This window comes from Anas platyrhynchos, chromosome 26 (assembly GCF_047663525.1).
Source record: "Anas platyrhynchos isolate ZD024472 breed Pekin duck chromosome 26, IASCAAS_PekinDuck_T2T, whole genome shotgun sequence".
In the NCBI taxonomy this organism is placed as follows: domain Eukaryota; kingdom Metazoa; phylum Chordata; class Aves; order Anseriformes; family Anatidae; genus Anas; species Anas platyrhynchos.
In genome coordinates, this window is record NC_092612.1 from 706685 (window position 1) to 734556 (window position 27872).

Sequence of the window (27872 nt, forward strand, 5' to 3'; positions counted from 1 at the left end):
CCGCCTGACGCCTCCGCGTCGCCATGGCGACCGCTTCGTTCCTCCCCCCCCCCTTCTTAAAGGGGACGCGGCCTTGTTTAAACGCCCCCCCCCCAACCTCCCCGGGGGGGTGTTTTTGTAGGGTCGCGCGGCTCCACAGCCCCTCCCCAGCCACGGGGGGGGGGCAGAAATTGCGGAGACCCCCCGAAATGTTTGTTTGACCCCCCCCACAAAGCAGCAGCAGCAGGGGCAGGGTGAGGGCTGCAGAGTTTATTGGGGGACAGCAGGGAAAAAGGGGGGGTGGAGGGGCAGTGGGGGGGTCAGCACCTCCGGGGGGGGGTCGGCACTCCCGGGGGGGGCGCTGCCCCCCCAGCGCCCCTCTCACTTCTCCTTGTGCTGGATCAGGCCCTTGGCGACGAGGTCGGGGATCTCCACGGCCAGCCAGGGGCCGAGCTGGGGGGGGGGGGGGTCATAGGTGAGGAGCTGGGGGGGGGGGAGGAGCCCCCCCCAGTGTCCCCCCCTCATTTATGTGCCCCCCCCCACACTCACCCCCAACGCCATGAGGTGCGCCAGCCCAAACTTGGGCACGTTGCGGGCCCACAGGGGCTTGAAGTGGTCGCTGAGGCAGATCTTGCCCCCCCTGCAGAGAGGACAGAGCCATGAGCCCCCCCAGAGCGAGCCCCCCCCAAAAAAAAAGCCTCCCCCCAAAAAAAAAGAACCAACCCCCCAAAAACAACAAACTTCTCCCCCCAAAAAATGTGGATTTCTCCCCCAAAAATGAGCCTGTCCCCTCTAAAATGAGCCCCCCCCCAAAAAAAATGCCCCTTCTAAAATGAGGACCCCCCCCAAAATAAAAACGCCCCCCCCCACCTGTACATCTTGGCCGTCTTCCCATCCAGCTCCGGGATGGCGATCTCGGGGGCGGTGCCGGGGTACGTTACCGGGATCTGCACCGGGGGGGGGGCACGGGATGGGTCAGGACCCCCCCCTAGGGGGGGGGGGACACGGCTCCAGGACCCCCCCCCCCTCCCCCGGTGCCCCCACTCACATCAAACTCGATGGCGAACTCGTACTTGAGCAGCTCGTGGATGTACCAGCAGCGCCCGAACCACCTGGGGGGGGGACACACCGGGGGGGGCACCGGGGGGTGTTTTACACGTGGCACCGGTGTCCCCCCCCCCCCCGCCATACCGGGAGCTGCCCCCCCCCTCCCCGCTCACCCACCGGGTGCCCTCGGCGTTGGACTCGAGGCGGAACCAGTCGTTGTCGGCGTTCTTGTTGTTCTCCACGTACTGCGGGGACCCCCGGTAAAAAACCCGGGAACCCCCCCGGGACCCCCCCGGTAACCCCCCCAGGGACCCCCCCCACCAGTAACCTCCTGGGACCCACCGGTAACCCCCCGGTATCCCCCCCAGTGACCCCCTGAGACCCCTCCGGTAACCCCCCTGGGTGCCCCCGGTAACCCCCCCCCCCCCCCAAGTAACTCCTCCGGTAACCCCCCCCCCGGGACCCCGTTCCCCGTTAACCTCTCCGGTAACCTCCCTAAATCCCCGTTAACCCCCCGGGACTCCTCCAGTAACCCCCCGGTACCCCTCCCAGTAGCCCCCCCGGTACCCCCATTCACCGTTATCCTCCAATCTGTCCCCGGTATCCCCCCAGTACCCCCCGGTACCCCCCGGACCCTCCGGTAACGCCCCCGGTACCCCCCCAATAGCCCCCCCGGTACCCCCATTCACCGTTATCCCCCAATCTGCACCCGGTCTCCCCCCCTGGACCCCCCGGTACCCCCCGGTTCCCCCCGTTCCCGGTGATCCCGGCGGGCGGCGCACCTGGATGAGCGCCCGGTACTCCTCCTTCAGCCTCTCCGCCCACCGCTCCCGGTCCCTCGGCCCCGCCGCCGTCCTCAGCAGCGGCAGCGCCGCCACTGCCCGCCGGGCCGCCTCCTCCGCCATCGCCGCCGCGCCCGGAAGCGGCGCCCGGGCCCCGGGAGGGGGCGGAAACGCGGCGCCGCCGCCATCTTTGCTGGGGGCGGTGGGGCGGAAGTGACGCTTCGAGGAGAGGGCGCGAAGCCAGGCGCCGCCATGTTGCTTAGGGGCGAGAGGCGCCGCGTCCGCCATCTTGAGTAGGGGCGCCTCCATCTTTAGTGCTGGCAGCGCTGAGTTTGCCAGGCCTCAGCCCTATTTTTTTTTATATTTTTTATTTTTTTATTTTTTTTCCCGATCCTACACCACACCCAGGGTCACAGCAACCACCGTCCCCATGTCCCCAGCCCCGTACACACAACACACAGCACATGGCGGGCGGCTCAAAGGCTTTATTGGTGCGGGGGGGGGGACGAGGGCTCCATGGCAGCGCTCAGGCCTCAGGCCTGCTCCTTGGCCTTGCCCAGCTCCAGCAGGGAGGAGAAGAAGTTCAGGACGTTGGTGCGCAGCTCCTGGGCCAGCGGCGTCAGCTGCTGGTTGGCCTGCTCCAGATAGGCCCTGGGGGGGGGGGAACAGGGGAGCGGTGAGGGGAGGCCCTGGGGGTGTCCCCCCATCCCCCCGTCCCCTCCCTCAGCCCCCCCCAGTACTTGGCCTGGTTCCGCAGCTCCTCCGCCTGCAGCTTCTGGGGCAGCTCCTTGGTGACAAAGTCGGAGAAGGTCTGGAAGTGGCGGCTCAGGGGGATGGCGGCGTCCGGGGGGGCCTCGGCCCCGGCTTCGGGCACAGCCTCGCGCTTGGTCAGGGCGGCCTGGAGGCCGCAGGCACAGAGCAGCAGCAGCGCGGCCACCGGCAGCTTCATCATGGTGGTGGCTCTGGGTGTGGGGACACCCCCGGGGGTGTGGGTCAGGCTCCCACCACCCCCACGGCTCCATCCCACCCGTCACAACCCCACAGCTCCCCCCTCGCCATCCTGCCCCATCCCAGCCCTGCCATCGCCCTCCCACCCTTCCCCACCCCATGCCTCTGCCCTTCCCCATCCCACTCCTGCAGCTCCAATGCCCCCCATCCTGCCCCAACGCCCCCCATCCTGCCCCAATGCCCCCCATCCTGCCCCAGGTGCCAGCTGCCCCCTCACCTGGGCAGCACACAGAGGATGGGGGGGCTACAAGTGCAGCCTTGGGGGGCTGCAGCTGCTTTTATCCCCCTGAGCAGCCCCCGCCCCCCCGGGGCTGGGGAGGCCATGCCCAGGTAAACACGGCGAGGGTAAGGGTCACTGCGGGGGGGGGTGGGGGGGGGTGCAGGGGGTTGACAGCCCAGCGGGGACAGCCCCGTGCCCTGGGGGCCCGGCCCCCCCACAGCCCTGTGGTGGGACACGACCGATGATGGGTGACGCTGGGCAAAGTGCGTGGCAGTGATTGGGGCAGCTGGCGGGGGGACACGGTGGGGGCTCGGCTGGTGGCCCTGTGGGGCGTGGTGGCCCCATGGCACTCCGTAGCCCCACAGTGTAGCCCCGTGACACAGCCTCGTGAGCCCCCACAGCCCCAGGAAGCCCCCATGAGCCCCCCCTCTCAGAACCCCTGTTCCAACCCAAATCCCCACCCAGTGGGTGCCCCCAGCAGCAGCACCCCCGGGGGGCCCATCTCAGGGGGGTCCCTTGGGGGCTGCCCACCCCGGTTCGCCCCGGCCACCGCCGGCCCCCGGGGGGGGGTGAAGGTCAGCGGCCGCCTTATCGCTGACCCTCGGCCGCCAGCGTGACGGCGTGACTCAGCGCGGGGCCCCCCCCACGGGTCCTATGGTGGGGGGGACACCCCGCTGCGGAGCCGGGCCGGGGGCCAAGTGTTTGGGAACACGCGTCCAAAGGGCGCTGGGTGGCACCGGGGACAAAAATTCTCGGTCCCCTGGGTGGCCAGCGGGGCCACCGGCTGATCGGGCCCCTTCCCCTCTGAGCCCCTGCCAGAGGCGGCCCCTTTCCAGGAAAGCCGCCGGTGACGGCAGCGCAGGAGGGGGACGGGGGGGGGATGTGGGGAAGGTCCAGGGACACGGGGGGTGGTGGTGGTGGGGGGACATGGGGCAGGGGATGGAGGGGATGTGGGGAGGGGGCAGCAGGGTGGGGGGACCTGGAGGGGGACATGGGACGTGGTGTGGGGACAGGGAGGGGACTGGGAGGGGGCACAGGGCAGGGAGCTGGGACACTGGGGGCACTGGGAGCACTGGGAGTACTGGGAGTACTGGGAGTACTGGGGGCGCGGGGAGGGGCCGGTTTTTGGGGCCGGAACGCTGCAACCCCGGAACGTCCCCGTGCGGGGACCGGAATCAGGAGGGAACCAAAACCGCGGCGTCCCCGCTCCTCCCGCCTCAACCAATGAGCGGGCGGGCTCTGCCCTCACCCAAGATGGCGGCCGCGGGCCGAGGGCGGGAGCGGCCCGGTGAAGCCACTTCCGGTGGCCGTGCCCGTCTCCGCCATGGCGGCGCCCAGCGGGCTCTCGGGGGGGGGCGGGCGGCGGCGCTAGGGCCGGGCCGGGCCGGGCCGGGCCATGGGCAACGCGCTGGGCCCCGCCGCGCCCCGGGCCCCGCGCCGGGGGGGGGCCCTCGGTAACCCCGGCAGCTTCGATGAGCTGCACCGGCAGTGCAAAGGTGGGGGGGCACCGGGGGGGCAGTGGGGGCACGGGGGGGTAACGGGGGGTAACGGGGCTGGGGGGGCACCGGGGGGGGCATAGGGCTGGGGGGGGGCACAGGGGGTACCGGGGGGATACGGGACTTGGGGGGGGGGCACGGGACTGGGGGGGCACTGGGGGACATGGACCTAGGGAGACACCGGGGGGGGTCATGGGACTGGGGGGGGACACCGGGGGTACGGGGCTGGGGGGGCACCGGGGGGGGCATAGGGCTGGGGGGGGGGACACCGGGTTAGGGGGGACACCGAGGGGGGTACGGGACTGGGGGTCACCGGGGGGATACGGGACTGGGGGGGGGCATTGGGTTGGGGGGGGGCACCGGGGGGTAACGGGAATTGGGGGGCACCGGGGGGGGGGCATGGGACTGGGGGGTCACCGGGGGTAGGGAACCGGGAGGGGGGGTGACATGGGACTGGGGGGGCACCGGGGGGGGCGTAGGTCTGGGGGGGGACACCGGAGATATGGGACTGGGGGGGGGACACACGGGACTGGGGGGACACCGGGGGATGAGGCACGGGGAGGGGGGCACAGGAAGGGGGGGGGGTGGGGGTGAGGACGAAGTGGGGGGGGTCAGGGTGGTGCTGGGGGGGGGGCAGCCTTGTCCCCATGTCCCCAGCTGCCCCCCCCCCTCGTCCCCCCAGAGGTTTTCCGCAGCAGATGGAGGGCGTGAAGCTGATCGTCAACAAGGCGCTGAGCAGCCACTTCCAGGTCACCGGGGGGGGGACACAGCACGGGGGGGGGGGGCAGTGCACGCTGTGTCCCCCCCCGCTCACTACTGACACCGTGGCCCCCCCGCAGGTGACACACACGGTTCACATGAGCACCCTGGGGGCCTCCAACTACCACTTCAACGCCACCTTCGTGGGCGACCGGCAGCTGGGACCCACCGAGGTGCGGCCACGAAGCCCCCCGCCGTGGGGGGGGCACCGGGGGGGGCACTGTGGGGGGGCCCTGAGACCCCCGGGGGTGTCCCTGGGATGGTGGGGGGGACTGGGGGTGTCCTCAGGGCTCTGAAAATCCAAGGGTTTGGGTGGCAGGGGGGTGAGGGGGGTGTGGGGGGTGAGGGGGGTGTGGGGGGTGAGGGGGGGTCCCGGTGTCCCCGTCACCCCGCTGACCCCCCCCCCGTGCCCCCCCCCCAGGCTTTCCCCACGCTGGTTGGGGACATGGACAACAGCGGCAGCCTCAACGCCCAGGTCCTGCACCTCGTGGCCGAGCGCCTCCGCACCAAAGCCGTCTTCCAGGTGGGGCCGGGACCGTTCCGGGGGGGGGGTGCTCTGTGTCCCCCCCCCTCACCCCTTCTTGCCCCCCCCCCCCCGGCAGACGCAGCAGGCCAAGTTCCTCACCTGGCAGTTCGACGGCGAGTACCGGGGGGACGACTGCACCGCCACCCTCACGCTGGGCAACCCCGACCTCCTGGGCGAGTCCGGTGAGCGACGCCGTGTGCCCCCCACCCCCCCAAAAAAAATAAATTAACCCCCCAGGGCTACTCTTTGAGGTGCTTTGTCCCCCCCCCCGCAGTCATCCTGGTGGCGCATTTCCTGCAGAGCGTCACCCCCCGCCTGGTGCTGGGCGGCGAGATGGTTTACCACCGGCGGCCGGGCGAGGAGGGGGCCATCCTCACGCTGGCGGGCAAATACACCGGTACGAGGCCTCGCGGTGGTCCCACTCCCTGGTGGCCCCCCCCCGGAGATGTCCCCCCCCCATCCCATCCCTTTTTTCTCCCTCTTTTCCAGCCCCGAACTGGGTGGCGACGCTCAACGTGGGCTACGGCGGCGCCCACGCCAGCTACTACCACAGAGCCAACGAGCAGGTGGGGGTCCTCCTACCCCTCCATGTCCCCCCCATATGTGTCCCTGTCCCCCCCCCACGTGTCCCTGTCCCCATTTTCTTGCCCCCCCCAGGTGCAGGTCGGGGTGGAGCTGGAGGCCAACACGCGGCTGCAGGACACCACCTTCGCCTTCGGCTACCAGCTCAACCTGCCTCAAGCCAACGTCGTCTTCAGAGGTGGGCGAGGGGGCTTCAGGGGGGGGGGGAGGGAGCCGGGGTCCCTCACCGTGTCCCCAACCCTGTCCCCCCCCCCACAGGGCTCCTGGACAGCAACTGGAGCGTGGGGGGGGTGCTGGAGAAGAAGCTGCCCCCGCTGCCCGTCACCCTGGCTCTGGGCGCCTTCCTCAACCACTGGAAGAATCGCTTCCACTGCGGCTTCAGCGTCATCGTGGGCTGAGGGGCGCCGCCCGCCCCCCCCCGCCCTGCTCAGGGAGCCACCGTGCCGCAGGGGGGGCCGCCCCGGGACCCCCCCCCGGGGATGGGGACCGGGTTTGGGGTCCCTCCCCGTCGGGGGCAGCCTTCGGGCTGAGGGGCGGCTGCTGGCGGCGCCGGTGGCCTCGGTTTTTCCCCCCCCCCCCCCTCCACACACACCCCCGGTTGCGCAGGGAGGTGCTCCGGGGCCCGGGGGGGGTCACGGTGGGGGGGCCGGAGGCACCCGGCGGTGCCCGCAGGGAGGCAGCTGCGGAGGCTGGAAAAATAAAAAGAGCTTTACTCTGCCCCCGAAAGCGAGGAGGTGGTCGGGGACCCCTGGGGGCTGTGGGAGGGTGGTTTTTTTTGGGGGGGGGGGGGGTGTTTTTTTTTTTTTTTTTTGGGGGGGGGGCGCGGGCTCTAGCTGATGATCTCGGAGAGCAGCGGCGTCATGGAGGAGAGGTCCTGGATGTGCAGGATCTGCCGCGTGTTCTCCACCTTCAGCGTCTGCAGCTCCGTCAGCAGCAGCAGCAGCTTGGCGTAGAGGAACCTTTGGGGAGGGGGGGGGGAAAAAAAGCACCTGGTGGGCGTCCCCGTGTCACCGGGGGGGTGGGGGGGGGCCGTGCCCCCCGGGCACCTACCTGCCCTCGGGCATGGGGTGCTGGTGGTCGATGTAGCTCTTGAGGGTCAGGGCCACCTTCTCCTGGAGCTGGTCGATGAAATCCCGCTGGGCGACGCTGGCGTGGTCTGGGGAGGGGGGGGTGGCGCTCAGGGGGGGTTGTGGGGAGGGGTCCCAGCCCCCCCGGATCGCATCCCCCGTGCCCCCCACCTGGCGAGAAGAGCAGCATGGCCTGCAGCAGGACGTACTCGGCCTCGTGCAGCCGCAGCTTCTTCAGGCTGATGTGGAACTTGAGCAGAGGCTCCAGGTAGATCTGCTGGAAGCCAGCTGGGGAGCGGGACGGGGACAGGGATGGGGACAGGGACATGGGCAGGGATGGGGATGAGGACATGAACAGGGACAGGGACATGGACAGGAACAGGGACAGGGATTGGGACAAGGATGGGGACTGGGACCAGAACGGGGACAGGGATAGGGATGGGGACAGGGACGGGGACAGGGATGGGGACACAAACAGGGACATGGACAGGGATGGGAATGGGGACTGGGACAAGGATGGGGACTGGGACAGAAACGGGGACATGAACAGGGACATGGACATGGACAGGGACGGGGACAGGGCCGTCCCCAGGGCCGTGCGGCTCACCCAGGGCCCCGTCCTGGATGGTGTAGCAGTGCTGCCCGCACTCCCAGGCGTTGGTCTCGGCGTTGAACACGGTGTTGAACTGGATCTGGCAGATCTCCAGCGTGGCCCCTTTGAGCAGCGAGATCTGGTCATCGATGGGCAAACCCCTGCGGCCGGAGGAGGTGGTGGTGGCAGTGGGAAGGCACCGCCGGGTTTGGGGATGGGGGGGACACCCAAAAACCCGCCCCGCGCCCCCTCCCCGGACCTGAAAGCCGGGATTTCCTTGGCGAACTTGATGACCTGCTGGATCATGAAGGTGCTGAGGTCGGCGAAGTGCGGCAGCATGGAGAAGACGTCGGGCAGCACGTCCTCGGCACCGCACTCCGGCTGCGCCCCCAGCCCCGAGGGGCTTGGAGAGCGCGGGCTGGGGATGTAGAGGCGCACGGCGGGCTGGGGAGGAGGTCGGGGGGGGGGGTCAGCAGGTCAGCACCACGCCGGGACCCCCCCCATCCTTTTAGCCACCAGGATCCCGGCTCACCCGGTAGTGGGCGAACTGGGAGAAGCTGGAGTCGAAGGTGCGCTGGTGCGCGGCGATGAGGATGCCGATGAGGTCCCGCTGCTCCGCCGTCAGCCCCCCCGGCTGCTCCCGGGCCAGGCGCCGCTGCCGCCGCAGCGCCCGCCGCCGCCCCAGGGCCTCCTCCGACATGATCACTGCCACCCCCCAGGGGATGTCAGCCACGGGGGTGTCACCGGGAGCTGTCCCCGAATGGATTCTGTCCCCTGGGGCTGCGTCCTGCCCTGATGTCCCCCCCCCAGGCTGCTCCTCTGGGTCCCTCCCTTTCCACCCCCATCCCCTTCTCCCCCACATCCTCCCCATCCCCTCCACCCCCGAGTCCCCCCCCCGGTGTCCCCTCTTGTCCCCGCATCCCCCCACCCAGGTCACCCCATCTCTTGTCCCCCCCCGTCCCCGAGACCCCCGGGGGGGGCCACACTCACTGTCCTTCCTCATGCCCACGTCGAGGCACTTCTGGAGGCGGCACGCCTGGCACTGCCGCCGCTTGGCCTTGGTGACCGGGCAGCTCCGGGCGAAGGGACAGGTGAAGTGGACGCCCTTATTGATGGACCTCCTGGGGGGACAGGGGACACGGGGACAGGGCTGGCACCGTGCCCCCAGGGTGGCAGGCAAGGCTCAGGAGCCCCCCGCAGGGGCCACCCCTCCATGGGGTCACCGTCACCGCCGTGTCCTGGAGAAGCCGGGTGGCTCCAGCACGGGGGGGGAGCATCCAACATCTGTCCCCTCCTGTCCCACCCCATCCCCGGCTGTCCCCTCCTGTCCCATTTGTCCCCATGCGCCCTGACCTGTCCCATACACTCCCCTCCTGTCCTGTCCCCAATGTCCCATCCCATCCTGTCCCACCTCGTGCCCTCCTGTCCCTTCCTATCCGGACTCATCCCATATTCTCCATCCCCCTTTTGTCCTGCCCCAATGTCCCCTCCTGTCCTGCCCCGCTGTCCCACCCTGTCCCCCTCCTGCCCTGCCCCTCATCCCACCCCGTCCCCTCCCGCGCCCCCCCCGCGGTGGCAGCACCTGAAGAAGCCCTTGCAGCCCTCGCAGGTCATGACGTGGAAGTGGTAGCCGGTGGCACGGTCCCCACACACGGCGCACACCTTCTCCTCCTCGGGCTCCCCGTCCTCCCTCTCGGTGACCTGGGGACCCCGCTGCGTGCCGGGGCTGCTCTCCGGGTCCGAGGGGCTCGACACGGACATGGCCGGGGGCGCAGGACGGGGCCACCGAGGGACGAGGGCACCGTGGCGGGGACAGAGCCTGTGGGACGACGGAGTGACGCTCGAGCAGCCCTGGCACTTGTCCCCTCCGTGTCCCTTGGGAGCCACCGTGTCCCCACTCGCTGCCGCAGCTTCCCTGTCTGGCACCACCAAAACGCCCCCGGGATGGTTTCCGGTGCCCACTGGTACCTGGGGCCCGGTGGCTGGTGGCCGGTGTCCCGCGGTGGCCACGGTGCACGAGGGGGCTGCCCGGTCCCCGCCGGAGCCCCGTGGAGTTTGAACCTTGAACTTGAGCGAGGCTGCGGCGGGCGGGGACGGGCGGCACGCGGGGGGCAGGCGGGGACTGGGGGCACGTGAGGGACAGGCGGGGACGGGTGGCACGTGGGGACACGGGTGGGGACGGGTGGCGCGTGGGGACTGGTGGCACTGGGGACAAGCGTGGGGACAGGTTGGGGATGGGCTGGTATGGAGGGGACACGGGGGGGACAAAAATGGGGTCAGGCTGGCATGGGGACAAGAATGGGGACAATGCTGGGGACAGGCTGGCATGGAGGGGACAGGGAGGGGACAGCCACAGGGACAGGGACCCAGGCAGGGAGCACCCATGGGTGCCGGGGGTGGCCCTGCTGCCACCGGTGACCCCCACGGACGGGTCCCCAGCACGGGGCGGGGGGGGGCAGCGGTGTCCCCATCCCCATCCCTGTCCCCGTCCCCCCCCCCGGTGTCGAGACACGGGTTGGGGGGGGGGGTGAGGACATGGGGGGGGGGGCAGAGCCCGCCCCCGCGCCCCCATTGGCTGCCCGGGGCTGTCACTCAGCCGCGCCCCGGTAAAAGCGGCGGTGGAGCGCGGGGGGGGCGCGCACCGGGAGCGGCGGCGGCGGAACGGCAATGAGCGAGGTGAGACCCCGGGACCAGCACCGGCACCCCGGGACACCGGGGGACCCCCAGGGACCCCAAAGGACCTCGAGGGACCGGGACCCCGGGACCCCGGGACCGGGACCCGGTGCCCACCCCCGGTGCCCACCCCCGGTGCCATCCGCGGAGAACGGAGAACAAAAGCTTAGCGGGGGGGAAACGGGGAGGGAAGGACCCCCCCACCCCCTTCTCAGCACGGGGATGGCCCGGGGGGGGCACTCCGGGGGTCCCGGTCCCGGTGTCACCCCCGTTTTTCCCCCCCCCCCCCTCTCCGCAGCGCAGCCCCGATGAGTCCCCGAGCTCGGCGGAGGCCCCCGGTGGGCAGGAGAAAGGTGAGCCCCCCCCCCGGGGTGCTGGGGGCACCCCCTGTCCCCTTTTGGGGGGTCCTGTCACCCGTGTCACCGCTGTCACCCCCCCCTTGTGACACCCCGGGGTGCTGCTGCGTGGCTGCCCCCAACCCTGGGGTTTGTGTCCCCCAAAATTGGGGGGGGGGGGCACCTGGATGCGTTTGGGGACAGCCCTATGGGGAGGGTTGGGGACCCCCTCCGGGTGCCAGCAGGGTTTTGGGGGGCATCCTGGGGTGCCCCTCATGCTGGGTGGGGGTCATGGGGTGCACCCATGGGTGCCTCCTGCCTCACCTGGGTGCTGGGAGGGGGTCGTGGGGTGCACCCCTGGGTGCCCCCCAGGTTGTGGGGTGCCCCCCGAACCAGGTGGGCGCGCTGCTGGGGGGGGGCTTTGGGGTATCCTGCGCAGCAAAGGGGGGGGGCTGTAGGGTGCATCCTGGGTGAATTTGGGGAGGGGTCGCGGGGCTGTGAGCGGAGCAGCCCCCCCTTTGTCCCCCCCCCCAGCCAAAGACCCCAAAAAAGGGGAGGAGGAGGAGGAGGAGATCGACATCGACCTGAGCGCCCCCGAGACGGAGAGAGCCGCGCTCGCCATCCAGGGGAAATTCCGCCGCTTCCAGAAGAGGAAGAAAGAGTCGGGACCCTGAGGGGCTGCGGGGGGGGCCCCCGGGACCCCCTACCCGTTTTGGGCCCCCGGTTGTGCCCGCGGGCACGGCCCCGTCCTGCCCTGTGCCGGGGCTGCCCTGTCCTCAGCGAGCGGTGCTGGGGGGGGGGCTCGGCCCCTCCCCACCCCTCGCCCACCCTGGAGCTGTGGGGTCAGTTTGGGGGGGGGGACACGAGGGGGTGGTGTGGAAATGTCCCTTTTCCCCGGGGCAGCCCCAGTTTCCCCAGTCCGTGGTGGCGCTGGCTGCTGGGATGCGCTGGGGCCACGTCCCCTGAGCGAGGGACCCCCCCCGGGTTTTTTTTTTGGGGGGGGACGGGTCTTGTTGAAGGCCACCAGGGGAAAATTTGGGGCTCCCCCCGCACTCGGGGGGCTCCCTGTCCCTGCACTGCCCCCTCCCTGTGCTCTGTCACCGTCCCCTGTCCTGTGTCCCCCCCCCCACCGTGTCACCGGGGGGGGGCTCGGAGCATCTGTAAAGAATAAAGCAGTGGGAGAAGAGGAACGGGTGCGTGGTTTTTTGGGGGTTGAATTGGGGATGTGCCTCTGCCTGGGGGGGCCCAGGTGCCTGTTTTTTTCTGGGGGGGACCCCAAAAAGCCCCCCCCTTATCCACCCATGTCCCTGGGCTGCCCCCACCCTGGAGTTTGCCAGGCAGGGACTGGAAAGGTGCCCCCAGGATTTGGGGGGGCTCCTTGGGGGGGGACTTAAAATCCTTCCCAAGCCCCGGGGGGGGGCGATTTCTGCAGTCCCAGTCCCTTTGGTGCCCAGTGCCGGGGGGGCCGGGGGGGGCCAGGGGAGCAGAAATAGCTCTGGAAAGAAAAATACCGGCGGTGGCCAAGCGCAGGGGACGCCCCAAGGGGCTGGGGGCCGGCCCCCGCTCGCTCTGCAGACTTATTAGGGCAAAGCCAATTATAGACCCGCCGGGGAGGGGGGGGGGGGCACTCGGTTCTTCGGGCTGGGGGGGTCAGATCCGGGCATGGGGCAGCCGAGGCCCCCGGCACCGTGCCCAAATGTGGGGCTTTGGTGGGGGGCTGGCACCGAGCCCCCCCAGCAGTGGGGGGTGATGACAATCCCTGCTGGGTCACCCATAGACAGGGAGGGAGACCCCTCCCCAGTGGCCCCCCCCCACCCCACAGTGACCCCCCCCTCACCCCACAGCGACCCCCCCTCACCCGAGTGCCCCCAAGTTTGGCCGCTTCATTAGGGGTGGGCTTTAATTAACGCACCCACGATGGGTGGAAGCCCTTGGGGACAGCCCCCCCAGCCGATTTTTGGGGCGGGGGGGGGGGGGGGGGGACAACACCCATGGGTGCCATCGCTTTGCACTTGGGGAAACTGAGGCACGGCGGCGGCGGTGCCCTATAGGAGCTGGGGGGGCTCCGTGCGATGAGTTTGCGAGTCCTCAGCCCCCCCCAACAACACCCCTGACCCCCCCAAAACCCCCCCCAGCCCCCCCAACTTCGAGGTGACGCCGGGCTCCAGGAGATGTGAGTTTTATTAACGGCGCCGTGGGGACGGGAACGGGGACGGGGCATAGAAAAACCCAAAAGTGCACCGGCGGCTCCTCCGGCCCTGGCTGCCGCCTCTCCTCCTCCCCGAGGCTTCGGCCGGCACCGGGGGGGGGCCGGGGGGGTTACGGGGCGGGAGGGTTAATGGGGTGCGGGGACGGAGGGGACGGGGCGGGGGCCACCCCACGACGTCATTTGGGCTCGGTCGTGGGGAGAGACGAGAAAACGGCCAAAAAAGGGGCAACGGCGGGGATGGAGAAACCCTCCCGGGGGCTGTTTGGTGTTGTTTGGGGTTTTTTGGGGTGGAGGATGGGGAAGGGGTGGCAGGTCCCCAAGGAGGAGGAGGAGGGGGGTGGGGACCGAGCCAGCCCGGGTGGGGACCCAAAAAATTGCGTGATTCCAAAAAAAAAAAAATTACATCGGAGCCCGGGGTCGGGCGAGGGCAGCGGTTGCGCAGAGGAAGGTGCCGATGGAGGGGGCTTCGGGGCTGGGGGGGGGGAGGCCGCGGGGGCGTCCCCGAAACGGGGGGACCCGGGACGAGGCCACCACACCCCGCTCCTCGCCGGGTCCCCGGCCCCTTGTTGGGTGTCACTTGTCCGAGTTGGGCTTGAGGATGCTCCGCAGGGCGCTGCCGAGACCCCCCCTGCTCGGCGAGGGGGTGGCCTCGGGGGTCTCCCCCCGCAGCTCCATCTCGATGGTCATCACCACTTTGGGGGCGCGGGGGGCCCCGGTGTCACCCCCCGCTGCCACCGCGGCGGCGGCACCTTCCCTGCCCGCTAACCGCTATTTCTTGTCCTTGCGGGACTCGCCCGCGGCTCCCTTGGCTTTCTTCTCGCTCGCCGCCTTGGTGCTGCGGCTGTGGTCCAGCATCGCGTAGAGCACGGGGGCCTGCGGGGAGGGGGGGGTGTCATCGTCGCCCCCTTTTTGCTCCCCAGCACCCCAAAAAGTTGGAAATCCCCAAATCGCTGCCTTGGGTTTAACATCCCCCTCCCTTGGGTGCTCACCTGGCGGCTGCGCTTGGAGGCGTCCTTGGCCGATCGCTGCAGCTTCCCCTTCTCCATGGCACTGAAACGGGGCAGGAAAGGGAGAAAATAAAATAAAATAATAAAATAAAATAAAATAAAATAAAATAAATAAAATAAAATAAATAAAAATAATAAAGTAAAGTAAAATAAAATAAAATAAAGTAAAATAAAGTAAAGTAAAATAAAATAAAATAAAATAAAATAAAATAAAATAAAATAAAATAAAATAAAATAAAATAAAATAAAATAAAATAAAATAAAATAAAATAAAATAAAGTAAAATAATAAAATAAAATAAAAAATAAATAAATAAAATAAAATTTAAAAAAGGCAGCTCTGACGGGACAGCAGCCCCCACAGAGCCGTTTTGGGGTTTTTTTACCCCAAATCGGGGTGGGGTCTCACCTGAGCCGCCGCTGCAGCACCGCCTGCCTGCGCAGCCAGCAGTAGCGCACGAGGTAGACGAGGGCGACCACCAGGAGCACCAGCAGCAGGGCACCGCCGATGATGGAGCCCAGCACCACGCCGTACCGGGTGGGCACTGCGGGGGCACCCCGTCAGCGTCCCCCCCCCAAAGGGGGGGGTCAGTACAGGGCGTAAGGGGGGGGACACCGGGGGTCAGGGCAGGGCATAAGGGGGAGGAGGGGGGACCCCGTGCGCCCCGTACCTTTCTCGAGGACGTAGAGCGTGACCTGGGAGGATTTGCCCACGATGTCGGGGGGGTTCTTGACGTCGCAGGTGAAGGTGCCGTTGTCGGTGTAGTCCAGGTTGTGGATGACGATGGAGCCGTCCTTGCGCCGGGGGTTGCCCACCCACTCCATGCGCTCCTTGAAGGTGCCCACGTCATCGATGTAGGGCTGCCCCTTGGCGAAGTGAAATATCTGGGGGGGGGGGAGAAAAAAGGAGGATGGGGGACATGCAAAGGGTCGTGGGGGGGCTCTGGGCGCAGCGGGAACCCCCCCGGGGACCCGTCCCGGAGGGGGGGGCTTACGGAGATGCTGTCGCGGGAGCCCTCGGCCTGGAAGTGCCAGGTGATGGAGATGTCCTCGGAGATCCACTCGCTGGACCAGAAGCTGCAGGACAGGGTGACGTGGGAGCCCACGGTGCCGTACACCTCCCGCGGCGTGTACACGTGGATGGCCCACGTGGGAGACAGCCCTGGGGGGGGGCACAGAGCCCTCAGCACCGCGGGGACACCGGCACGGTGCCGGTACCCGTCCCCGGGGCTAGGAGGAGGTGACAACGGTGGCTTCTCTGCACCCCCGTGCCAAATCCCTGGGTGCCACCAAAGGGCTTTTGTTGGCCACGGAGGGTGCACAAGGGTTGGTGGGGGGCTCTGGGGGGGGCTGGACCCCCTCTGCCCATGCCCATTTCTCATCCCCGTGGAGGCGACCAGGGCGGTGACGGTGACCGGAGGATGGTGGCACCCCCGTGGACACGGCCACCAGTGCTGGGGCTGTCCTACCAGCACCGTGACGGTGACCGGGGGATGGTGGCACCCCGGTGGCACCCCCATGGACACGGCCACCAGTGCTGGGGCTGTCCCCACAGCACCGTGAGGGTGACCAGGGGACGGTGGCACCCCGGTGGCACCCCGGTGGCACCCCCATGGACACAGCCACCAGTGCTGGGGTTGTCCTCACCACAGCACCATGATGGTGACCAGGGGATGGTGGCACCCCGGTGGCACCCCCGTGGCCACCGGTGCTGGGGCTGGGGCTGTCCTCACAGAGCTGTGATGGCAACCGGGGGACAGTGGCACCCCAGTGGCACCCTGGTGGCACCCCCGTGGCCACGGCCACCGGTGTTGGGGCTGTCCTCACAGCACCATGACGGCAACTGGGGGACAGTGGCATCCCGGTGGCACCCCCATGGACACGGCCACCGGTGCTGGAGTTGTCCTCACCACAGCACCATGATGGTGACCAGGGGACGGTGGCACCCCCATGGACACGGTCACCGGCGACACCAAAGCACCGGCCGCGTCCCCCCCCCCTGCCCGTCCCGGCTTACCCAGCCCGGCGAGGAGCCCAGCGAGGACCAGGAGGCTCCGGTTGTCCCCGGCACCTTGCGACATGGTGGCGGCTGCTGTCACCGGCCTGCTCCGAGCCTCATGGAGGGCTGGCGGGGCGCGGGGCCGGAGGGTGCCGGGCGGGCGGGTGCCGAGGTTTAAGAGCCAGCGGCGGCGAACGGTGGCACCGGCGGGCCCAATGGGCGCCGGGCAGCCGGGGCGGCGGGGTGCGGGACACGGCGGGAGGGGGGGGGGGGACACACAGGGGACATTTTGTTCGGCGTTGGGCGAGGAGGGGAAGGCACGCGGCGGGCGGGGGGCCGGGCACACTGCGGCCTTTGTGCCGCCGCATTCTCGGCCTGTGGCGGAGGCGGCCGGGCAGGAATGTGGCTGGGGACGGAGGGGACGCACGGACGGGGGGACAGGGGGACGGACGGGGTTGGTGGGGGTCTGGGGACGGGGACAGGGGCTGTGTGCCCTCCTGTGTGCCCTCCCGTGTCCCATCCATGTCCCATCCATGTCCCATCCATGTCCCCTCCTGTCCCGTGGTGGCCCCAGGCCTCCAGGTCCCCATGGGATGGGCGGTGTGGGGACAGACACACGGACAGGATTTTTGGGGCTGGGACCAGGAATTGGGGATGGCGCTGGGGGTCGTGTCCCCTCCCGTGTCCCCTCCCGTGTCCCCTCCCGTGTCCCACTCATGTCCCCTCCTGTCCCACCACCACAGCTGGCTCTGGGCCTCCCGGTCCCTGTGGGGACAGACACACGGACAAGAGGGGATTTGGGGCCAGGACGCGGGGCCAGCAATGGGGGCTGTGTCCCATGTCCCCCCCCCGTGTCCCCCCCTGTCCTGTCCCCGTGTCCCCCCCCCACCCCACGGCCACATCTGACTGAGCCTGGTCCCCGCAGGACGGACAGCGCAGGGACAGACACACGGATGAGCTTTTGGGGTGCAGGGACCGGGGTGTGGGGGTGGTGCTGGGGCCGTGTCCCCCCCCCGTGTCCCCTCCTGTGTCCCCCCCGTGTCCCCATGTCCCCCCCTTGTCCCCCCCATGTCCCCTCCCGTGTCCCTGTCCCCCCCACCCCCCCTTGTGTCCCTCCCTGTGTGTCCCCATGTCCCCCCCTCATGTCTCCCCCCGTGTCCCCCCCGTGTCCCCATGTCCCCCTCTGTGTCCTCGTGTCCCCCCCATATCCCCCCCCGTGTCCCCGTGTCCCCCGTGTCCCCCCCGGCCCCGTAGCCCCCGGGGACCCCCCCCCCCTCCATCAGGGCTTCATTTTGGGGCGAGAACAGCGCTTTGCGAGACTTTGGGTGCCTCGTGGGGGGGACACCGCCGGGACCGGGCCCAGCCCCGGGGACACCGGGGGGGGGGGAACGGGAGGGGGGGGCACCGGGAGGGGGGCGGAAGTGCGTCACCGCCGCTTCCGCTTTGCGGACGCTTCAAGATGGCGGCGCTGGCGTTGAGGTGACTCCCGCCTCCCGGTGCCCCCCCCCCGGGCCCCCCCAGACCCCCCCCGGTGTCCCCCCATGGCCCCCCGGTGCCCCCATGCCCTCCCCAAGCCCCCCCCCGTGCCCGTTGAGGGCGGCCCCGGGCCTGGTCCCAGCCCGGTGCGGGCGGGGGCTGAGAGGCGGCACCGGGGGGGGGCTCCGGTACCCGGGGGGGGGTGCCCGGTGGGGGGGGGGGGGGAGGGGAGGTCACGGAGCCCCGGGAGCGCTTGGAAGCCCCTCGTGGAGGGGGGAGGGGAGGATATGAGGGGGGGAACTGGGACCAGTGGGACGCAGGCACTGGGAGGCGGTGGGAAACGGGGCACGGGGCTGCGGGCAGGGGGCTTGGGGCCGGGGTTTGCCTGGCCGAGAGAAACCCAAATATTGGTAAAATTGGTCAAATCGGCCGGTTTTGCTGCAGAAAAGGCTTTGCTGACGCCGTTCTGCTCCCCTTCACCTTCGCTCCTCTGAAGTTTTATTTCTGTCACCGGTTGCGGACGTTTGGCTCCGTGGTGGCACCTTTGGAGCTGGATTTGGGGCATTTTGTCCTGTTATCATGGGCTTTTTGTGGCCGTTGGGCTTTTAGGGGAAGCTTTTTGGGGCGGATTGCTGAAAAGCGGAGCTCCCGGCGTGATCACAGCCCGGGCTCGGGGCGCGAGGCCAAAGCCGCTCCCTGCTTTGAAGCCTTCCCCTGCTGCCTGCGTGTGCCCGGCAGACAAAAAAAGCAGCTTTGATCACCTCTTGTTTGCCTCTTTTGTGGCAAAATCCGAGCGATTTTTATGGAGAAATCCTGACGGCGTCCGCTGATGTGGTGTGGAGCTGCTGTTCCTTGAGAGCCGAGGTTTTGAGGGAGAAAACCCTGAAATTTTGGGGTCCCCGATGGCTCCCGGTGTCCCCTCCCGTCCCCTCCTGCCGGTGTGGGCGACCCCAGGTCTGTGGGTGGCCGCTTGAGGGCTCGTGGGTTTATTTTTTTTAGGGAAACCCGCGTTTCTCAGCGATCTGGAAGGAAATGAGGCTTCAAATCTTAAAAAAAAAGAAACAAACAAACAAAAAAAAACACATGGAAATGGTGCAGAGAGGATGGGGAAGCTCCTGGGGGGGCATGGGGCTGGGAGGGGACGGGGGCGTCGTGGTTTGGGGCCTGAGCTCCGCCAGCACCGCGGCGCTGAGCGGCTCCTGAGGCCGCAGAGGGCGTGAGAAGCACCTCAGTAATTAATAGCCTGCGGGCACGGATTAATTAATCACCTCCTTTCCCCTGCCTGGGAGTGGGGAGGGGCTCGGGGCTGCTCCCCCCTGGCCTGGCTGAGCTGTGCGGGGAGGTGGCGGGGGGATTTTGGGGAGAAACAGCACCAGTTTGCTACAGAGCCACACCCTGTTTGCCCTGGGGAGCAGCCGGGGGGGCTCCTGGAGCTTTCTGAGTTTTTATTTTTTATTTTTTTATTTTCCAGGGGTCTCCTGGGGGTGATGAGGGGCTGGGGGGGGGGGCTCGGATTTGCTCAGCTGCCGCCGCTTCTTCCCCCTGCAGCGAGGTTTTGGGGGGGGGTTTCGATGAACTCGGGGCTGTGCCCAGGAAGGTTTTCAGTGGGTATTGGTGTGGGGCTGTACCGAGGCCGTTCCTGCAACAAAAACTCATGGGATTTGGGTTTTCCCAGGGTGGCTAAATTCATCCAGGGGGAAACTTGGACGCGAGGGGCCCGGCGGCGGCGCGACGAGCTCGGGCTGGGCTCTGTGCCACGCACGTCCCGAGCTGCGCCGCCGTCCTGCAGACCTGGGGAGCCTCAAACCCTGCGTGAGGAGGAAATTTCTGAAGGGAAGCAGCCCCCAGGCCCCCAGCGCCGGAACTCGCAGCGCTTCGGGACCGGGACTGGGACTGGGCTTTGTTTTCTGCTCCCACCTGGCCGGGAGCTGCCCCCAGCTGTTCTCGGGAGCTTCGTTAACCCCTGGCTGCTAACGAAGCACTGCGAGATGCTGCTCTGGCCTGGGAGGTTAATTAATTAATTAATTAACCAGGGAGATTAATTAATTAAGCTGGGAGGTTAATTAAGGGCCTCGAGTGGCCCTTCCTGTGGACCCCCTGGGTGGGTTTCCAGGGCTGTGTGCCCCCCTCCCCGCCCTGCTGATTGCTGGAGGGAGAGCGAGCACCGGGCTGAGATCAGAGCAGACAAATGAGCTGGTGAGGCTAATTACCCTGAGGCTAATTACAGGGTGTCATAAAGAACGAACCCGCAGGCAGGGTCTGGAGGCTCTGAGAGCTCAGAGTAAGGGCTCAGAGGTTGAGGAACAGCCCAGATCTCGTGCCTTGGGGCTGATTTTAAGGCACAACCCCCCCAAAGTGGTGAATTCCCTCCCCAGCCCCACATTGCTGCCGTTCCCAGGCGTTGTTTGGGCTCTCCCAAACCCTCCCCTCCTCTCCTACAGGTGCGTCGGGCGGCGGTGCCTGCTGGCTCGGCTCGGCCCCGGCTTCCCCGTGCGACAGTGAGTGCGAGGGTTTAACGGGGGGGCTGGGGGGGTAACAGGATTAAATTCTGCTCCGAGGGATCGTGGCTGAAGCGCGGGGGCACGTGTGCTTTCTATCCTCTTAATAACTGCCCGATCCCTGCTGTGTGGCAGCCGGGCACTTAGCACATCACACCGGCAGCAGGCGGCCTCCTTAGGGGGGTAAATAAAGGGTGGGGGTGCCCCCGCTGCTGTTCGGTCCCCCCCCTCACCGCCTGTCCCCTCTTCTCTTCGCAGTGTTGTCCCGATGGCCACGACAGCCAAGGAGGAGATGGCTCGCTTCTGGGAGAAGAACACCAAGTCCAGCCGGCCCCTGTCCCCTCACGTCACCATCTACAAGTAAGGGCCACGCGTGGGGACACCCCCGGGCTCTGATTTTGGGGGCAGCCCCGGCCCCTGCGTGCGTTTCCTCTGGCACTTCAGCCAGCTGGGGGGGCAGCACACCCTCAGGTGCCCTGCGGGGTTGTTAAAACTCAATTTTATTCACATGGGGTATTGAGGATGGGTTTTCCCTCCCCCCCCCAGAGCTGTGCCTCTCCCTCGCTGGAGGGAGGATGTTTATTTGGGGCCGTTGTTGTCACTTTTCCACATTCCCTTGCTTAGCTCTGGGTCTGGGTGCCCACCCCATGCCCCGCTGTCCCCAAAGTCCTTCTCAGCCTCCTGTTCCACCCCCTTGGAGCTCTCCTCGAGCCCTTCCCCAGGCCGTGCCAGCGCCCTTTGCCATTCCCAAGCTGCCTCTGCAAATTCCCCCGGCTCCCCCCCTCTCGCTGGGGCCGGATTCCTGGAATAGCTCCGAGTGCAGGCCCGCCCTGAGCTCTCTAGGAACGGGCAGGCCCCGCTTCCTCCCTGCTCCTCTCGCCCCCCTGGTGCCCCGTTCTGCTGATGAGCTGGATTTGTTTTTATTTTTTACAGGTGGTCCCTGCCCATGGCGATGTCCATCACCCACCGCGGCACCGGCGTCGCGCTCAGCTTAGGTGTGTGCATCCCCAACCCGCCCCCAGCACGAGGGCAGATCCCTCTGGGTTTTTGGGACTCGTGCTGTGGGTTTCTCCCCCTCATCTCCAGTTCCATCTCTGGCTCCAGCACCGGTTTTTCTCCCCGTTTATCCCTGCCTGGATCTCCTCGTGCTGCGCTGCCTCCAGCCCTGATGCTCCCCGGTGTTTAAAACCCCTCAGAGCCTTCGTGGTGCCGTGGCCTGGGTGCCCCCATCCCTGATCTTCCTTCCCGAGCTCCCCCAGGCTGCAAAAGCTGCTCCAGATCTCAGCCCCTCTCTTCAGGGACACGTGTGGGTGCCGAAGCCTCCATCCAAGGCACAGGGTTTGGGGTTTTGTCCCCGGGAGCTGGGGACATGCCTGGCCCCGTGGCACAAGTCCCTGGCAGCAGCCCGAGCTGCTGCTGCCCTTTCTGGTGCCGCACAAAGGGGCCTTTTGTCAGCCCCTGCCGGGGTGGGAAGCCATCGCTTTCCACGCCGATGGAGCACGGAGGAGAATTGCTTTCTGCTGAGGAGGGGGAAGCTTTCAGCTCCTCTCTCGAGGGCTGTAATTACGGGAGGGCTGCCTTCCTGAGGAGGGAAGCAGCTGCTTGCCTCGCGCCGGCCTCAGCCGAGGCGCCCGAGCGGCGCTGCAATCAGCAGCTATTGAGCTCGCTGCCATCGCTGCAGCACCTGCAGCAAACCCTCCTGGCCTGGAAATGAGGAGGGGGAGGCGCCGCGGGTCCTGCAGCCAGCACGGCCCCTCGCAGCACGCTGTCTGTTCAGTATCTGCCCCTCCTGCCCCCCACCTCGTGCTGATGGTTTCATTCAGGCCCTGTCCCCAAACCAGGGACATCGAGGTCGTGTGTGACCAGCAGGAGCATCCCTTGCTGCATGGGGTTTGTGGCCGGGCAGATTTGGCTGGAGCTGCTCTTAAGTGTAGGAAAAAAATGGGTGCAGAGCTGCTCCCGAGCACAGCTCCTGAGCCTGGGGCTCCTCTTTTGGGGTCTCAGGGTTCCACCAAGGTTTTTGCTGCGTGCCTGGCTCTGTCTGAGGGCTCACTGGCTCACCCGCGGGCTTTGTCTCCTGCAGGCGTCTCCCTCTTCAGCCTGGCTGCCCTGCTGCTCCCGGAGCAGTTTCCGCACTACCTGGCCATGGTGAAGTCGCTCAGCCTGGGCCCTGCTCTCATCTACTCCGCGAAATTCGCCCTGGCTTTCCCCCTCTCCTACCACACCTGGAACGGGATCCGGCACCTGGTGAGTGGGCTCCCGGGGACCGAGGGAGGGGAAGCTGCTGCTGCTGCGGGAGCTCCGGGTGTGCAGGCTGGGAAAGGTGCCCTTGGGAACGAGAATTAATCACCTCTGAGCTATTTTGGGGTCCATTTAAATCGCAAAGAGCAGCGCCACGCTGATGCTTCACGGGGCGGCGCAGCCAGCTGCAGCATCCCCTGCTCCGCGGGGCCGTGCGGGCAGAAGCGCCCCCCCCTTTGCTCATTATCCTCCCCCTCCTCCTACTCCTAAATAACGCTGAGCTATTTAACGAGCCCAGAAGACACAACACAGAGGACTGGTGACGGAAAGTAACCCGTGGTGTCTGCCCCGGGCTGCAGTGCAACCGGCAGCTCCGCTCAGCCGAGCTTCCTGTGTTTGATGAAGGAGAGGGAGCTGCAGAGCCGAGGGTTCCTTGCTGGGAAGAGCAGCAGACGTGCTGCTTTGTGTTCCTGCACAATCCTGTGTTTCTGCAGCTCCGACTCGCTCTGGTTTTAGGGGAGCAAATTGCCAAAGCAGCTGGCCCGGAGCAGGACGCGAGCCTCCTGCAAACGGAGCAGTCGTGAGCAGCTCCGGGCTCGGAGCGTCGAGAGCTGAAGGCGTGCTGAGGCCCCTGACAGCACAATTAAATGAGGCTGCCAATTAAAGCAGCAGGGAACGAACCCAGCAGCGTTAGCCCCCGGCTGAGCTCAGGAGTAAACAGGGAGCGGGGTCGGGCTGGCGGCTCCACGGCTCCGCTCAGCCACCCAGCAGCCAAAATCAGGTGGGAGATGGGAACCCGCCTGCAGCACCTGGGGGCTGCCAGCTCCGGGGGGCCTTTTGGGGTCCCCCAGAGGTGCTCATGGGGGTCTGAGGGTGGCCCCCAAATGCTTGGCTCTGCCCTGGGGACGTCAGCGTGGCCTCGGCTCTGCGCCGTGCTCTGTAACCTATTTCTGTCAGCAGCAGAGCAGCGAGTGTGGAGCAGCTGCTGCTTCTGGAGCAAACCTGGCGTGCTGCAGCTGGGGGGGATTAGGGACAGCTCCTGGGCAGCTTTGCTGCTGGGTGGGGGGATCTGGGGAGGGATCAGCTTCCTCTGGCACAGCCCAGAGACCCCTGCCTGGTTCCTGGCAGTGACGGCTGCTTGTGCCTGTTCATCACCCATCATCTCCAGGCAGGTTTTTGGGGTGGTTTTGCTAGTTTTTACCAGGGCGGTGCCTCTCCACCTGGGTCTGTCCGTGTCCCCCTGCCTTAACTCTGCTCTGTTTCTTCTCTCCCTGCAGGCGTGGGACCTGGGGAAGGGCTTCAAGCTCAGCCAGGTGCAGCAGTCCGGGGTGCTGGTCCTGATCTTGACCCTGCTCTCCTCGGCGGGCCTCGCGGCCCTGTGAAGGCTCCTCCTGCTCGACGCCTCCCCCTTTTTGGAAGCTTTGTTCCGTCCTGGCCCACCGGGGGATGCACGAGGAGAGGGAGGCGGGGAGGGGGGACAGAACTAGAAGCCTTTGGGGGCAGGGGGGGGCTTCCCCTGCTCACGAATCTCGTGGATGGATAATCAGAGTTGCTTTTTCTTAGCCCAGACCAAGCGCTGCGCCCAGCTGCCTGCCTCGTTGTGACGGGGTGATGGGGACACAGGAGGAGGGGGCTCGGGGCCTGAGAGCTGCCCGACTTCACCCGAGCAAACTCCAGGGCGTTTCTTTTCTCTGCCCTGTCCCCAAGCTCGGGACAATGCGGGATCTGTGTCCCTGTGGCTCCGAGTGGGCTCGGGGAGGCCGGCAGCTCGCGTGTAGGCTCGGCGCAGGACAACCGGCCGCATTGAGGGCAGCCCCGTGCCAGGGGAGGGAGAGCGGGCACCGCTGCCAACGCCAGCACCCTGCGCTGCCCGGCTGCCACCGTCCCAACTCCTTGCCGTTGAAATTGTCCCAATCCAGCCAGATTTGGGGCTCTGGAGCCCCTGCCACGTCCAGTTTTCCCCTGGGGAAGTTGCTCCGTCAGCGGCGCACCTGGCAGGGCTCTGATTTTCCCGGCGCGTCGCCGGCGGCCGTGGGCTCAGCGCTTCTTCCTTGCCCACCTTGCAATAAAGCAGCCTTGATCCTTCACACGGGCTCTGCAGCGAGGAGTCAGACGAGCAGGGGGGGGGTTTGCTCTGAGGCTCCAGAGGAGCCGGGATGGAAAAAACAAGCCCTTGGCTGTGTTTGCCGAGCCAGGTGCAGCGCCTGAACTTTGGAGTTTGGCTGAGGGGTTGCGGTGCGGCGCGCTGCCAGCCCAGCAGGGAGGAATTTCCTACCTGGGGCCGTGTCTGTTTGGGACACCCGCACGCAGAACACGGCTTTTTTGCTCCCATCTGTCCCTTTTCAAGGTTTGCCTTAAAAGAGGACGGCACAGCGGGGAGCTCTGCCCCGTTTTCTGTCCCAGCGAGGGTCTCGGCCTCCTTCCCGTGCGCAGCATTTGGCCAGACGCCAAATTTAGGGGGAACATCTGCGCTGATAAGGAGCCACCACCCCTTAATTAGCAGGAGGCAGCCGAGGAGCAGCTGAGAAACCTCTGCTGTCACTGCCGCATGGCTCTCGGCACAGCTCCCTGCCCCAGCAGGAGCGATTTTCTGGGTGAAAACGGCTGCGTTTTAGCTTTCAACCAATTCTTTCCTGCAGTTGCCAAAGCGGCTTTGATTTTGTGGCCACTTGTGCTCGCTGATGAGCTGCTCTGTCGGTGAGCCAGCTGCTAACGAAGCTCAGCCCTCGCCGGGCTGCGCTTCACAGACTTTATTTCCCTCCTGCCAGCGGCGCAGGATCCGTCCCCGCTGCCCCCCCAGTTCCCTGCTGGTGGGCACTGGGTGAAACCCGAGGGTAATGGGGTTCGTGGTGCTGAGCAGGTGGAACACCAGGGGACGAGGCGCCAATAAAGGGGCTGAGCAGAGACACAGCACGGGGGGGGGGCACGGCCCCCGAAACCAAACAGTGGGAGTTTTATGGTGTTTTTTTTTTAAACCTCTATTTTTCTACTTGCTGTCAAAACACAACCGCTCGGCACCGGCCTCGCTCGGTGCTCTCTGAAGCGCTCTCCTGCCCCCCCCCGGGGGCTTTTTGGATCTCTGCTGGGCTCACTGGAGCTGCAGGATTGGGGCTGAGGAGCTCAAATCCCCCGGTGTGGCGATCCCGATCCCTTTCCCTGCGGCGTGGCCTCCCTCGCAGTGACCGAGGCTGGGGTTTGGGGTGCAGCGACACCCCCGGGATCCCCCAGGCCAGGTTGGGGGGAGCTCCGGGGACCCCCGCCGGACCCCCGGCCGGTCCTCGAGGGCTCCTTGGAGGCCTCTTCATCCGGCCAAGGCTCTTGGGGCTGCGTGAGGGGGATTTGGGTCACATTTACAAGGATTTGGGGTGGCGGAGAGGGGTGAGGGGAGCAGAGGGGAGGAGCGGAGGGTTTTGGGGTGCTGCAGCTGCTGGAAAAAGGGGGGGCTGTGAGAGCAGCTCGGCAGCAGCTCCGCTGCCGGTTTTCTCCGGGCTGGGAGCTCCTCCTGCTGGCACCGCCACCAGCCCGGCTTCGGGGGGACACGGGGAGCCCCCACGAGGAGCGAGGGGAGCTGGTGGGACCGGGGGGGGAGCACCCCACGGGAGCAGAGGGCCCCCCCCCACATCTCCATCCCTGCTCCCACCTCCCTCCCCACCCAGACTGCGCAAAACACCCCCAAAATCAGCTCCTGGGCTGGAAAACCCTCTCCCAGCCCCCCAAAATGAGGGGTCCCGGTGTGTGTCACCCGGTGACCAGGCCCCCCCATACCGAGGGGCACCCACCTTGCCGGTGACCTCGGCCCGGAGCCCGTTGCAGGCTCCGGTGAGGGCGGTGGAGGCGCGGAGGCAGGCGGTGAGGCGGGCGGCGGCGGGGGCTGAGCGCGCCGTGAGGTTCAGCTTGGCGGGGGGAATCCTCGACGGCATGTCCCATGTCCCCAAAAATGAGCCCCAGGGGGAGGCCTGGAAGGGAAAATCGGGGGGGGGGCGGAGGGGATGGGGTGGGGATGGGGACATGGGATGGGGATATGGGATGGGAATGGGATAGGGATGGGATGGGGAGGGGATGGGGTGGGATGGGGATGGGGATGGGGATGGGGTTTTGGGGGTGCGGGGTGCTGTGCCCGGGGGGGGCAGAGGCTGTGGCACTCACCTGGGAGCGGGGCACGGAGGGCAGGAGGTGGCCGCGGTCATTGACCAGGATCTGCGTGGAGCCGTCCCGCGGAGTGGGGCGCTGGGGGGAGCGGGCAGAGGGGTTTTGGGGGGGCTGAGGGGGTCGGGAGGGGAACCAAGGACACCGGGAGGGGCCATGGGGGGGGTGCGGGGGCCCCCCTTGGCCAGGGTTGGGGTAGGGGGGTCCCAGGAGGGGCCAGGGTTGGGGTGGGGGGGTCCCGGTACCCCCGGGAGAGGCCGGGGTTGGGGTGGGAGGGTGGAGAGGGGGTACGGGGGGGGTATGGGGGTTGTCCCAGTGCCCCCAGTTACCTGCCCACCGGGCTGCGGCACCTCCCAGTTCTGCAGGCGGGCGGCGCTGAAGGCGTCCTCGTACTGGGGGGGGAGCGGGGCCGCTGAGAGACCCCCCCATTACCCCCCCTTTACCCCCATTACCCCCCGTTACCCCCCCTTGACCCTCTATTACCCCTCTTTTACCCCCATTACCCCCCCTTTCCCCCCTTTCCCCCCCCGATTACCTCCCCTTGACCCCCTATTACCCTCCCTTTACCCCCATTACCCCCCTTTTACCCCCCTTTCCCCCCCTTTTCCCCGTTTTTTCCCCAATTCCCCCTTTCCCCCCCCCCCACCTGCCCCGCCCCGTAGCGGGCCGCCATGCGCCGCGTCCCCCGTTTCCTAGCAACCACCACGTGACCAACCCCCCCCCCCCCCCCCCCCCCGGGCCGCGCGCTCCCCCTGGCGGCCGCGGGGAACCAAAACCCGATGGGGGCGGGGCCAATGAATGAGGGGGCGGGGCCATTGATGGAGGGGGCGTGGTCAATGAGGGAGGGGCGGGGCCTCAGCACTGCCCCTGGGGACACTGCCGCTGGGTGGGGGGGGCCAGGGGTGCTGTGGGGTGGGGGGGGTGGGTGCTGGTGGGGTGGGTGCCATGGGTGCCATGGGTGCCATGGGTGCCATGGGTACTGGTGCCATGGATCCCCTTGGGGAGCTCAGGGCTGGGTCTTGGGGACCTTGGGGGGGGGTGTAAATGGCCAGGGGGGGCTGGACCAGGACCATGCCAAGCTGTGCCATGGCGTGCCACACTGTGCCGTGCCATACCATGCTGTGCCATGCCCTGCCGTGGCATTTGGTGCCATGTCATGCTGTGCCATGCTGTGCCATACTGTGCCATGCCGTGCCATTCGGTGCTGTGCCATGCTGTGCCATGTCATGCT

General features: G+C 67.3%; 7 protein-coding genes across 9 annotated transcripts; 2 read left to right on the forward strand and 5 right to left on the reverse strand.

Moving 5' to 3' along the window:
* Positions 1 to 234: 234 nt before the first annotated feature.
* Positions 235 to 1985, reverse strand: UFC1 (ubiquitin-fold modifier conjugating enzyme 1). Its single transcript, XM_072028207.1, has 6 exons — positions 1809 to 1985; positions 1204 to 1271; positions 1028 to 1091; positions 850 to 926; positions 529 to 619; positions 235 to 432 (listed from the first exon to the last, which is right to left on the reverse strand). Exons 1-6 carry the CDS (start codon positions 1929 to 1931, stop codon positions 361 to 363), a joined length of 495 nt encoding a protein of 164 aa, XP_071884308.1. The 5' UTR covers positions 1932 to 1985; the 3' UTR covers positions 235 to 360.
* A 293-nt stretch (positions 1986 to 2278) lies between these two features.
* On the reverse strand, positions 2279 to 3191 carry APOA2 (apolipoprotein A2). Its single transcript, XM_072028208.1, has 3 exons — positions 3034 to 3191; positions 2549 to 2770; positions 2279 to 2459 (listed from the first exon to the last, which is right to left on the reverse strand). The coding sequence occupies exons 1-3, from the start codon at positions 3138 to 3140 to the stop codon at positions 2342 to 2344; spliced, it is 447 nt and encodes a 148-aa protein (XP_071884309.1). The 5' UTR covers positions 3141 to 3191; the 3' UTR covers positions 2279 to 2341.
* A 1140-nt stretch (positions 3192 to 4331) lies between these two features.
* On the forward strand, positions 4332 to 7116 carry TOMM40L (translocase of outer mitochondrial membrane 40 like). Its single transcript, XM_072028209.1, has 9 exons — positions 4332 to 4532; positions 5217 to 5281; positions 5372 to 5464; positions 5713 to 5814; positions 5894 to 5999; positions 6092 to 6214; positions 6307 to 6383; positions 6475 to 6577; positions 6658 to 7116. The coding sequence occupies exons 1-9, from the start codon at positions 4433 to 4435 to the stop codon at positions 6795 to 6797; spliced, it is 909 nt and encodes a 302-aa protein (XP_071884310.1). The 5' UTR covers positions 4332 to 4432; the 3' UTR covers positions 6798 to 7116.
* On the reverse strand, positions 7032 to 10159 carry NR1I3 (nuclear receptor subfamily 1 group I member 3). 3 transcript variants are annotated; one of them, XM_072028203.1, is made up of 9 exons: positions 10027 to 10159; positions 9641 to 9877; positions 9049 to 9179; positions 8591 to 8763; positions 8318 to 8502; positions 8074 to 8181; positions 7638 to 7754; positions 7450 to 7555; positions 7032 to 7358 (listed from the first exon to the last, which is right to left on the reverse strand). In XM_072028203.1, exons 2-9 carry the CDS (start codon positions 9817 to 9819, stop codon positions 7032 to 7034), a joined length of 1326 nt encoding a protein of 441 aa, XP_071884304.1. In that variant the 5' UTR covers positions 9820 to 9877; positions 10027 to 10159. The 3 variants fall into 3 exon arrangements, with proteins under 3 accessions (XP_071884304.1, XP_071884305.1, XP_071884306.1); XM_072028205.1 differs by having other exon boundaries at positions 7188 to 7358; positions 8074 to 8219; XM_072028204.1 differs by lacking the exon at positions 10027 to 10159 and having other exon boundaries at positions 9641 to 10010.
* Positions 10160 to 13229: 3070 nt separating this feature from the next.
* MPZ (myelin protein zero) lies at positions 13230 to 16509 on the reverse strand. Its single transcript, XM_072028114.1, is given in 6 exon segments — positions 13230 to 14148; positions 14265 to 14325; positions 14691 to 14826; positions 14953 to 15166; positions 15277 to 15443; positions 16299 to 16509. Coding segments are annotated over 6 exon segments (942 nt in total). The 5' UTR covers positions 16363 to 16509; the 3' UTR covers positions 13230 to 13848.
* Positions 16510 to 17666: 1157 nt separating this feature from the next.
* Positions 17667 to 24582, forward strand: SDHC (succinate dehydrogenase complex subunit C). The gene is made up of 6 exons (XM_072028004.1): positions 17667 to 17759; positions 20198 to 20254; positions 20513 to 20614; positions 21188 to 21249; positions 22338 to 22501; positions 23773 to 24582. Exons 1-6 carry the CDS (start codon positions 17740 to 17742, stop codon positions 23875 to 23877), a joined length of 510 nt encoding a protein of 169 aa, XP_071884105.1. The 5' UTR covers positions 17667 to 17739; the 3' UTR covers positions 23878 to 24582.
* Positions 24583 to 25455: 873 nt separating this feature from the next.
* On the reverse strand, positions 25456 to 27381 carry CFAP126 (cilia and flagella associated protein 126). The gene is made up of 5 exons (XM_072028003.1): positions 27288 to 27381; positions 26971 to 27033; positions 26642 to 26722; positions 26275 to 26451; positions 25456 to 25819 (listed from the first exon to the last, which is right to left on the reverse strand). Exons 1-5 carry the CDS (start codon positions 27312 to 27314, stop codon positions 25616 to 25618), a joined length of 552 nt encoding a protein of 183 aa, XP_071884104.1. The 5' UTR covers positions 27315 to 27381; the 3' UTR covers positions 25456 to 25615.
* Positions 27382 to 27872: the final 491 nt, after the last annotated feature.

Coding starts and splice junctions, on each gene's coding strand:
- TOMM40L (XM_072028209.1), top strand. CDS start 4,433: ATGGGCAACGCGCTGGGCCCCGCCGCGCCCCGGGCCCCGCGCCGGGGG. Junction 5,282..5,371: donor CGCTGAGCAGCCACTTCCAG/GTCACCGGGGGG, acceptor GCCCCCCCGCAG/GTGACACACACGGTTCACAT. Junction 6,215..6,306: donor GCTGGCGGGCAAATACACCG/GTACGAGGCCTC, acceptor CCTCTTTTCCAG/CCCCGAACTGGGTGGCGACG.
- CFAP126 (XM_072028003.1), bottom strand. CDS start 27,314: ATGGCGGCCCGCTACGGGGCGGGGCAG. Junction 27,034..27,287: donor CCCGCTACGGGGCGGGGCAG/GTGGGGGGGGGG, acceptor CTCCCCCCCCAG/TACGAGGACGCCTTCAGCGC. Junction 25,820..26,274: donor GGGCCGAGGTCACCGGCAAG/GTGGGTGCCCCT, acceptor CCCCTCACGCAG/CCCCAAGAGCCTTGGCCGGA.
- SDHC (XM_072028004.1), top strand. CDS start 17,740: ATGGCGGCGCTGGCGTTGAG. Junction 17,760..20,197: donor ATGGCGGCGCTGGCGTTGAG/GTGACTCCCGCC, acceptor CCTCTCCTACAG/GTGCGTCGGGCGGCGGTGCC. Junction 20,255..20,512: donor CCCGGCTTCCCCGTGCGACA/GTGAGTGCGAGG, acceptor TTCTCTTCGCAG/TGTTGTCCCGATGGCCACGA.
- APOA2 (XM_072028208.1), bottom strand. CDS start 3,140: ATGGCCTCCCCAGCCCCGGGGGGGCGGGGGCTGCTCAGGGGGATAAAA. Junction 2,771..3,033: donor ATCCTCTGTGTGCTGCCCAG/GTGAGGGGGCAG, acceptor CCCCACACCCAG/AGCCACCACCATGATGAAGC. Junction 2,460..2,548: donor GAGCTGCGGAACCAGGCCAA/GTACTGGGGGGG, acceptor CCCCCCCCCCAG/GGCCTATCTGGAGCAGGCCA.
- NR1I3 (XM_072028203.1), bottom strand. CDS start 9,819: ATGTCCGTGTCGAGCCCCTCGGACCCGGAGAGCAGCCCCGGCACGCAG. Junction 9,180..9,640: donor GGCTGCAAGGGCTTCTTCAG/GTGCTGCCACCG, acceptor CTGTCCCCCCAG/GAGGTCCATCAATAAGGGCG. Junction 8,503..8,590: donor CCCAGTTCGCCCACTACCGG/GTGAGCCGGGAT, acceptor CCTCCTCCCCAG/CCCGCCGTGCGCCTCTACAT.
- UFC1 (XM_072028207.1), bottom strand. CDS start 1,931: ATGGCGGAGGAGGCGGCCCGGCGGGCAGTGGCGGCGCTGCCGCTGCTG. Junction 1,272..1,808: donor AGTACCGGGCGCTCATCCAG/GTGCGCCGCCCG, acceptor GGGTCCCCGCAG/TACGTGGAGAACAACAAGAA. Junction 433..528: donor CGCACCTCATGGCGTTGGGG/GTGAGTGTGGGG, acceptor CCCCCCCCCCAG/CTCGGCCCCTGGCTGGCCGT.